The sequence below is a fragment of the Pyricularia grisea genome (genome assembly GCF_004355905.1).
Source record: "Pyricularia grisea strain NI907 chromosome V map unlocalized Pyricularia_grisea_NI907_Scaffold_6, whole genome shotgun sequence".
Classification (NCBI taxonomy): Eukaryota; Fungi; Ascomycota; class Sordariomycetes; order Magnaporthales; family Pyriculariaceae; genus Pyricularia; species Pyricularia grisea.
In genome coordinates, this window is record NW_022156719.1 from 2408912 (window position 1) to 2418860 (window position 9949).

Sequence of the window (9949 nt, forward strand, 5' to 3'; positions counted from 1 at the left end):
CGAATGATCAGGTGAAAAAATAACCCTTAAACTCTTCAATAAATGTATAGAGTACAAGCAAGACAAAATTGTATGACCGCTTCGGGAAGTGAGGGGTTTTAATACAACGTTGGGGGAAGAGGAACGGTCCAACACCCACCCGCTTACGACGACCCAAAAGTACACATTGATTGCATCCACCGTCCCGTACTTACTGCATGCATACTACTGGGTATACGTATCTTCGGCCAACACAGCTAATGTAAACTTGGATGGCCTGGCCGGCTTTGCGTCAGCCCATCAGGCAGACGAGTTATGCACCGTGCGACAGCCAGTTGAGACATTTGCTCAGAGTTGAGGTGGTCGCCTCCGCCACTAGCCACCCGGCTCGATCGGACGATGCGATGCATATTTTACCTGGAAGAAAGCCCTGAAACTAGAAGAAGGCGAATACTCCTTACTTTGATTGACCTCATTCCAGTTTACTACTGGAGTTGTTTTTGTCGTTGATGGGTTTTATTTTTCTTCTTTATCTTTCTGTCGTTCAACATTGCCATTGGCATCCATCAGAAGAACGTTGTTATTCTGCAGCCTGACCCCACAAAAGGAGTCAGTCCAGACTCGTTCCACCCATTCCATGTCGATTCCATGTTGTTGGGATCCAATTGAATCAGATTCAGGAGAGACTGGTTTGCTTGCTTGACAGTTGACTGGCTAGCAAAGCGAGCAAAAAGGAAGGAACAAAAAAAAAGGAGGGAAAGCGGATACTCACTCAATCAAAATCGGTAAGGAAGGCACCCCCCACCGCCTCGAATCTCCACACCTCTTTTTCCCAGATCCCGCTTGCCTGTCACCTCCTTTTCAAAGGCGATCTACCGGGCCTGCAGCCGGACAACCAACCAGGAATGGTGGAATATCCTACGACCTGCAGCTGGGCGTAGCATAGCCCACCCTGTGCCGGAGGCTAGTACGGACGCAGCCAATTCCAGGGATTTTTTTTTTTTTTTTTTTTTTTTTTTTTTTTTTTTTGTAAATGGTCATCAATGTTCCCGAGCTCTTGTCATAGTTCCAGTTCGCTCCATTTTACCCTGATTTTCGGGTTCCAGCATTTTTATCAAAGTAGAAGAAAAACATGCAGGCGCGCTAACAACGTCAACAAACCCCCCTTCAGTGGCCCTAGCCTGGTCAGCCCAACGCATCATACACAGTCCGCTACGTAGATTGATCTACTAGTGCAACGACTAAACTTGTCGACCGCCATCTTTTATTTACCTCTTCCCTACCAGGTCCCTTGACAGGCGTGGTACTACGAGTCGCCCCACCCGACTTGATCTCTTTCTAGCGGTATTTTATCGATCATTTCGAACGCTTTCTACCACCCGCCCTTCTCGATTTTTATACAAAAGGCCAGTCACTCCGTATTTGTCAATACCTTGAACTATACTATACGTTTAGATCAGTTCAACAGCTTGTGCGTGCGTGCGTACATTGCCTGGTAAATCCCAGTACTGCCTCAGCTGCCACGAGGTTTCTCCATACCCGCGACCCGCTGTTAACCCGGGCAATTAAGCGATTGGGTGGAATTTCGGCTTGCTTTAACTCCCAGGAACAAACCCACAAGGATACAAGCTGGAGCTCTGGAAGTCTTCATCTAGGCGCAGCCACGGGGGGAAATAAACGAAGCCCCCTTTCGTTGCCGTGGAAGGGATAGCAGGTTATCCACGACTTGCTCGAGATTCTGATCGAGCCTCATAAAGAGGTAGAAGTACCTGGAGGTTGATCAATCTATGTGTCGATCTTTATCTTTTTCAACTTGAAGCCCAGCAAAAAACATATCCACTCCTAATATACCGCCTGACTTATTGCAACCTCGGTTCAAACCCCTCCTCCGAATCCGGCAACAATAACAAACGCAACACTTTAAGCCCTCGAGAAGCCACTCTTTTCAGCTTCAGAAACAATGACAGACGCCTTATAGTTAATCTTACACATTCGATATGTTTCTCCACTCGGGAGCAAGCCTTCACGGGCACGAGTTTTCTTTAAAGAAATCTGCGTCTGCAGAAGCTCAAGCAGGTGCCCGTCGGTCACCATTGCTCTTCTCCCCCTTCCGTCCCTCTCCCACACGCGCCTCGACGGCACCTATCAACTCCGACTCCCCACAGCTGCGATCATGTTTACCGCAGCAAAGACCAGAACTCCGAAAGCGGTCCCCCACGATAGAAGAACCGGTCGTTCGCTTTCATGAGCCACTGGTGGTTGAGGAGATAAAGTTGGAGTCGGCGAATGCCACTGTTACTGTTGCTTCGTCTGTTACCGAGGGTGATGGCTCATGCTCCGAGGCTGAGGGCAGTGAGCTGGGGAGGACTTTGGCTGTCCCCGTAACAAAGAGCGCGGGAAGAAGGCGCCAAAAACAAACACGGCGAACCAACACTTTCTGTATAGCCAGGCCGCCGCCACGGCTTGTCAAGAAGAGGTTGATGCAACAAATCAGACCTAAGCTTTTATTACAGCTACATCATATATCAGCAGATCGGCGCCCCACCCCGGTACTGGACGTCTTCCCCGCTGCCACCATAGACAGCCCTGTTGTTGGTGGAAGGCTAGCCGTCAGATTCCCCCGAGTGTTTGGCGTTGGGAGCAAGGGGTCGACGCTGGGGTCGCAAGATGTGATACTTTTCCGGAGTGAGGAGTATTGCAGTACTTCAACTTGCGGGAGCACTACCGACGTTCCGACAGACGACGGTAGCTTGAGCCGCAGGGATTTGGTGGCCGTGCTCAGCCCTCTGCGACGTGAGGATCGGACCGAGATTGTCTTAAGTGACGGCAACGTGTGGACAGCTAGACGTCTTCCTAACGGCTCATTCGAGTTCCAGCACACCGACGACGAAGGGTCTACCAAGACGGCACGCTGGGTTAAGAGGGGCGGAAGTGGAACAATGAGCCCGAGCAACGTGTCGGTTCGGGAATTTGGCGGAACGGATCTTAGCAGCCCTATCAGTCTTTCAAGCTGCGGAACTTTTGTGTCTACCGAGTACAAGTACACTTTCAGTGTCATAGACCCCACGATGCGTCGGCATCCCATCATAGCGTCCTTGACGAGGGATGCACTCAACATCAACGAAACTTACACCACGGTTTCTGCCAAGCCGGCATCGGCTGAGAAGGATGAAGAATCTGGAGATGAAACCGAAACCGAGGAACCTGTGATCAAATCCGAGCGTCACACACTGCCGGTGGACGAAAACCTGCGCAGCTTGATATCTATCACGGCTCTTTGGGTCACACTATGCCTGGACGGAGTCATGCCAGCGACTGATCCAACACGTGGAAACGGACAGTCTCGCTCCCGCAGCGGCTCGTTGAATTCCCAACAGACCAGCCCGCTCGGGTCTCCAAACCGCCGTCAGACCATCTCGTGCGCGTCGGCCAATGGCGATTCGTGCCAGCCCGTCACTCTACCCCAGAGGGCGACGAGCACGGGCGCGGCCTATATGCAGCGCCGCATCCAGATGTCAGACGCCAGCGACTCGGAACGTTCGGCGAGTCGCAGCAACAGCAAGGGACGCCGGGTTTTGAGGGGGCACTTTGTGTGTCGCCAGGCAAGCTTCGGTCAATCGATCACGGCTCCTGGGAGCGACGGTTCCGCGTCGACCCGCCCTTCCTCTAGGGAGGGGAAGCCTGCGGATCCTGCACCATCCATGTTTGTTGCCAAGCACAAGAGGTCAGCATCAGGAGAGGTCATGCCGACCGCGCCCAAGGAACCTCATCAGGGGAGAAGGGTACAGTCTGCATTCTATACCACCACACCTATAAAGGTCCCTGAACACGAAGACGATCATTACGATGCGGACCTCGCTGGTCTGGCGTTGCAGACTACCAAACCCGAGGTGAATGAAGAAGCGGTAGAACAGAACGCTTTAGCCAGGAAGTGGAAGAAGTTTGGACAGTGGATCCGGCGGTTCGGGCGATAGGGCTCGCGCACGTTGGCGGTTGGTCCTTTGGGATTTCTACCGGAATGATAACTGGCCAACCCTCGGCCCAGAAAGTTTGTCTACGGGATTTAAGGCTTCAAAAAGTTTGACTACAGAGCACAAGGAAAGTCCTGTCAAAGGCGCCTTTACACAAGTTTCTTGATTTGTTCATACGATACCATTTCGTTTTGTTCTTTTTTCTTTCTTTGCAGAACAACACGCTCCTAGGCAGAGTATTCTTTTTCTGTATCTAGTTGAGGAAATATTGTTAAGTAAACATTACTATTCCCAACAGCTTTTAAACGAGTGACACGCTATGACCGGGACAAGGATCTTTAGGGGAGTACAGGAAAGCTGCCTTGTTGACCGTCTCTTTCTAACCCGGCTAATTATAACTCGCGGCTTCCCCGATCGCTAGTCTCCGTTACTGTACGTTCGGCCGTGAACCAGCCCCTCCGTTGGCTTTGTTCTGGTGTGCTTCCATCAAGGGGGCTAGGGAGGTTAGTGCACCACTCCGTCCCGCGCCTTAAGTGTAGCGGCATGATAACAATATATACTTTTGTCCAGACACAAGAGATCTACAGTGTAACCCGGCATGTGAATTTCTAGGCTACTGGGCTCGTGCATAGGTATAGGTCTTGTTTATCTTAGTTAGCTTTGCGTCTCTCTCCCCCTTTCCAAGAGAATGTCTCTCGCAAATGATGTAAACAAATAACCCAGCCTCCTGCCTTCAGCCCCTTGATCTCACGTTGACTCTTGCTTTCTGAGCACAAGAGACCCTGGCCAAATGTTATGAAAAATACCTAGGTAGCAAGCATTGGCAGCGAAGATTTGAACATTGTTCATCTTTATTTTAATCGTAGTGTAATCCAGTTATAACACGCTACCCATGATATACCCAATTCGATCCAGACCGCAACCCACAAAATGAAAGCTTTATATACTCCCACCGCAAGCGTTTTCTTTTTTTTTTTTTTTTTTTTTCCAAACCCCTAAAGACTCCCCATTCCCAGCCTCACCAATCCGGCGCCGAGCCGCATCCACCCCCGACCGCAACGGCGAGGTTCTTGCTCTTGAGGGGCAGCGTCGCGACTGTGGGGCGCAGGCCGACCTTCTTTGCCCTGAGGCCCTTGAAGGCGATCTTCTTGTCGAGCTCGGCAAAGGGGTGCTCGCCGTCGCCGGCGTCGCCCAGCTTGACCTTCCACTTTGAGGTGCCGAGCGCGGCGTCGAGCTCCTCGACGGGAGGGAGCTTGGCGTAGACGAAACCGTCGGGTCTCTCTTCGACCTCAAAGGTGGCGATGGAGAGCTCCTCGTCGTTCTTGCAGGCGCCGCTCGACAGGTCAAAGTTGCGCTTGTGGTGCGGGCACGACACCCACGGCGCGTTGTTGTTCTTGTCGCAGCTGCCGCCGTCGCCTGATGCGGCCGTCCGGTTCGCGTCGGCGGAGCCCATGCCGTTGGTGCCGCCGTTGGTCACGCCCAGCGAGCCGTTCGTGGCCGCGCCGTTTGTTATGCCGCTACCGTTGTCGCCTTTCTCCTTGCTGCAGCTCATCTCTTCTCCGATCAGACCGTCCGACAAGATGAACGCCCTCTTGTGGGGGCACATCTGTTGAGTCATGAAGTACCTGCCCCTGATCCTCCAGAGCGCGAGCTGTGTGTCTCCCCTCCTGACCGCGGCGCTGATGCCATTGGGCAGCCCATCAGCCTCAGCAAAGTAGCTAGCCTCCATGACAGGCTGCCACGCCGTCTCCGTCCACCTGCTCCTCAGGCCCTTGAAGTCCTCCTTAGCCGCCTCCTTGGGCCAGTGCACCGGCCTGAGTTGGTCACGCTCCACCTCGACCTCCATATTGTCGAGTTTGTCGTCGGTGTTTGCAAACTGGCGGAACTTGGCGGCGATGGCGGGGTCCTGGATGGCCTCGGCCCATTCGTCAAAGAAGCCGTCCACGAGCTCATCCATTGCTGCCTCGAGCGCAGCGTTGATGCCGAGCTTGTCCTTGAGCACCACCTCTCGGAGGTATTCGATGCCTCCGGGGAGGTTCTCAAGCCATCGTGCCGTCCGTTGTAGTTTGTCTGCCGTGCGGATGTAGAACATCAGGTAGCGATCCAAGATGGGAACCACTTCTGATGGCGGTACATCCTTGGCCAACAGTTCCGCATGCCTTGGCTTGGCACCGCCGTTTCCAGCGACGTAGATATTGAAGCCCTTGTCGGTAGCAATGAGTCCAAAACTGTGTGTGACGTGTTAGCTGCCTTGCTTCATGTGTGATAGGAATCAGAAATCACCGGGGGTTGACATACTCTTTGCTTTGCGCCTCGGCACACTCCCTCACACAACCACTGACGCCACCCTTGATCTTGTGCGGAGCCCGGATGCTCTTGTACCGCTCCTCAAGGCGCACAGCCATACCGACACTGTCACCGATACCGAAACGGCACCAAGTGGTGCCTACGCAGGACTTGACGGTGCGCAATGACTTGGCGTAAGCATGACCGCTTTCCATGCCGGCATTGACCAGCTTCCCCCAAATATCGAGAAGATCTTGTTTCTTGGCACCAAACATGTCAATGCGCTGACCGCCCGTGATCTTGGTGTACAGTCCGTATTCCTTAGCGACCTGGCCCATAGCGATCAGCTTCTCGGGGGTGATCTCGCCACCCGAGACGCGGGGCACGACACTGAAGGTGCCGTTCCGCTGGATGTTGCCCAGGAAGCGGTCGTTAGTGTCCTGCAGACCGTGATCCTTGGCCGACATGACGTGCTTGTTGTAAAGACTGGCGAATATCGAGCCCACGCAAGGCTTGCAAACCTCGCAACCAAAACTCTCCGGGTCCGCTCCCGCCTCGCGCATCACATCGTCGAAGGCCCTAAGTTGCTTTGCCGATATGATGTGGAACAGTTCCGCTCTCGAGTACGGGAAGTGTGGGCAGAGGTGGTTCTTGACTTCGTTGCCCATATCTTTCATAGTCTTGTTAAAGATGCTGGTGACGAGCGGCACACAACCACCGCACCCGGTGCCTGCCTTTGTACAAGACTTTACGTCTCCGATAGACTTGCAGCTACCGTCTTTGACCTTCTCGACAACATCGCCCTTGGTGACGTTGTGGCATGAGCATATCTGTGTGTCATCGTCCAGATCGTCGCCATCGTCACCACCCTCCTTCTTAGCGCCAAGTATGAGCTCGCTCGGAGGCATTTCAAGCTCCTTCTGGTTCTTCACTAGTGGTACCAGCTTGACGTAATCTCTCGTGTCTCCAATCATCATGCCTCCGAGCAGGTACTTGCCATCAACAGTGAATATGTACTTCTTGTAGACGTTCGTAAACGGGTCCTTGTAAGTCAGCGACTTTACGGGTGACGGTGGCAATCCGTTGGTGAGCTTCTTGACCTCGCCGTTACCGTTTGCCCCGACCTTCTCCTCACTCTTCGCTTTCCTTGCAGCCTTCGGTGGCAAGAACTGTGGACCGTCGCGATCGGCAAAGAAATCACCAAAGCTCGCAACCTCAACCCCGAGAAGCTTCAGTTTGGTGCTGAGGTCTGGTCGCTTGAAAGACCGGGGTTGGTGCTCCTTGGCCTGGGTGAGGTTGAAAGAGAGAACATCCGCCATCTCGACGCCTGGGGCGATAAGCCCAAACGACTGACCCTGCCAGCTTGCACACTCGCCGATGGCGTAGATGTCCGGGATGCTGGTCTGCAAGTTGTCTCCCACGACTATGCCGCCGCCGCGATCTGCACATCGTATCCCAGCCTCCCTGGCTATGGCGTCGCGTGGCCGCACGCCAATGGCGAAGCATATCGTGGAGCACGCCATGGCCTCCCCATCCTCGAACAGCACACCGGTGACGTTGTTGTCGGCGTCCACGTTGACCTTACCTACCCGCCTCCTAAGCTGGACGTCCACGCCGAGGTCACGGACCTGATCCACAACCATGCCACCTGCATCGGCATCCAGCTGTCGGCTGAGGACCCAGCTGTTGCGCTCTACCACGGACACCTTTTCGAAGCACTGCAGGTCCATCATGGCCTTGGCGGCCTCGAGCCCGAGCAAGCCTCCACCGACGACGATACCAGTAGTACCTTTCTTCGTCTCGGCGAATGCGATCAAGTCCTGGAGATCTTTAATGGTTCGGTAGACAAACACGCCGGTGGCGTCGTGGCCTGGCGTGTGCTTGGGGAGGACGGCATCGGAGCCGGTGGCGAGGACGAGGATGTCGTATGAGACGTCATCGCCATTTGAGCAAGATACTGTCTTGCTATCAGGGTGGATTGCGGTGACGGTAGTATTGATGTGATAGCTGAGTGAGCCGTCTGTGTATCCAGTGTACTGTCAAGCAGGAATGTTAATATACGTTGGGTGGTGAATCATGACTGAAGGAGACGAGGCACCCGTACCCATTCTAGAGGATTAAGGTATAGGTTATCCACCTTCCGGTGGTCAAAAAAGCTAGTCAGGCCCACACGATTGTAGGCAAGGTGTGGCTCCTCACCGAGGACCACAATATCATACTCTCGTGTGCGGGCATCCAACTTCATCATCTTTTCTATGAAGCTGATGCCCACCATGCCCAAACCAACCACCACTATCTTCTTGCGGTTGCCGGCGGCCATTTTGCCGACGGCACGTGGCCTGGAATCTTTGGGAAGCAGTCGGTAGGATGAGTTGACAGAATGACAAAGAAAAAAAAAAGTTTCCTTGTCCGCTGGGAGGACGTTGTTCTCTAGGCAAATGCCTGGCTAATTAATGGTGAAAACGTCTCATCAAAGAGGGCATCCAGGAGGATTGTTGCACAAGAAAAGAGGTGAGAAGCTGCAGCGTGGCAGAAAGGCTGAGTCTAAAACATCCAAACGACTTTGTTCAGGGGAACACAATAGCTGGGGTTCTGCGTCGGAGCAGGGGATATGGCCAAACACATTTCAACAAGGTATAGGGAGGAGTGTCATGAATATATGGGACCATCACCTTGGACAGTTCCTGGATGAGCACAAAAAGGGATGTGGTGGGTGGAAAGTGGCAAACGAGCATCTCCGGCCTCAGATGTAGGCATCATTGAAAAGCCTTTGAATGCGTGACAGCATTGCATTGTAAAGCCGTGTGTACCTGAGGTAGGTGACATGGTTCCAATCAGCCGTTATCAGCATTGCAGAATCGAAAGTCACTATAGATCCAATGTCGACCTGAACAAAACGCCATCTGGAATTGCCTGGCGTGTCTTGGCAGTCCAAACTCAGCAGTGTATGCCGACAGTTGCTGATTGGAGACCAGCTTCGCTTTGGATGGATCGGCTCGAGCATTTCCACGGCGAAATCAGTTCTGAGTTAGGGGGCGATAAGTGGCATGTTCCGTGACGTGAACGGTGCATTCATACTGTAGAGCATTGCTTCAGATGGTTCCTGATAAGGAACCAAAAGGGTTGACGGGATCAATTGTCGGATGTTGCAACGTCGGCCCCATGGAAGCAAGAAACAAAAAGCCCTGTTATCATTGGGTGTTTCCGAGCAATTGAGGGGCCCTGGGGGGATTGATAAGGTGACCTAATAAAGCACAGGAGCGCCGAAAGGGTAAAACAGACAGCTTACTGGCCAATCAAAATTTTGTTTAATCTGGTTTGCAAACGATTGCTCGCTCACCCGCGGGACGAACCTTCCTCCACGACAATTAGTGGGTCCCCCCGCGCCGCAGTCAAAAGGTAGGGGAGATAAGGGAATCTGGACTTTCGTAGCCGGAGATGCTATTTCTGCTAGCCCCCCGTCTAACCGTGTGGTTGCTGGTATCAAATCGTTGATGAACTGCAAAACCCAGAATTATTGGCTGATTCTGTCGGCAGTTGCTCTGGTCCAAATTTTATTTGGTTCGGACGGTGGCGTCGCGGCATTTTGTTTTCATGATCTGATGTTCATTGCTCTTTGATCATTTGTACTCCTGGGACCTTTTTTTTTTTTTTTTTTTTTTTTTTTTTTTTTTTTTTTTTTTTTTTTTTTTTTTTTTTTTTTTTTTTTTTTT

General features: G+C 52.6%; 2 protein-coding genes across 2 annotated transcripts; one reads left to right on the forward strand and one right to left on the reverse strand.

Moving 5' to 3' along the window:
- Positions 1 to 1976: 1976 nt before the first annotated feature.
- On the forward strand, positions 1977 to 3953 carry PgNI_08683 (uncharacterized protein; the record flags this gene model as incomplete). Its single annotated transcript, XM_031128678.1, has 1 exon — positions 1977 to 3953. The coding sequence occupies one exon, from the start codon at positions 1977 to 1979 to the stop codon at positions 3951 to 3953; it is 1977 nt and encodes a 658-aa protein (XP_030978624.1).
- Positions 3954 to 4942: 989 nt separating this feature from the next.
- Positions 4943 to 8939, reverse strand: PgNI_08684 (uncharacterized protein). The gene is made up of 3 exons (XM_031128679.1): positions 8341 to 8939; positions 6249 to 8272; positions 4943 to 6178 (listed from the first exon to the last, which is right to left on the reverse strand). Exons 1-3 carry the CDS (start codon positions 8554 to 8556, stop codon positions 4969 to 4971), a joined length of 3450 nt encoding a protein of 1149 aa, XP_030978627.1. The 5' UTR covers positions 8557 to 8939; the 3' UTR covers positions 4943 to 4968.
- Positions 8940 to 9949: the final 1010 nt, after the last annotated feature.

Coding starts and splice junctions, on each gene's coding strand:
- PgNI_08684 (XM_031128679.1), bottom strand. CDS start 8,556: ATGGCCGCCGGCAACCGCAAGAAGATAGTGGTGGTTGGTTTGGGCATG. Junction 8,273..8,340: donor ACCTTAATCCTCTAGAATGG/GTACGGGTGCCT, acceptor CCTGCTTGACAG/TACACTGGATACACAGACGG. Junction 6,179..6,248: donor GCCGAGGCGCAAAGCAAAGA/GTATGTCAACCC, acceptor CGTCACACACAG/TTTTGGACTCATTGCTACCG.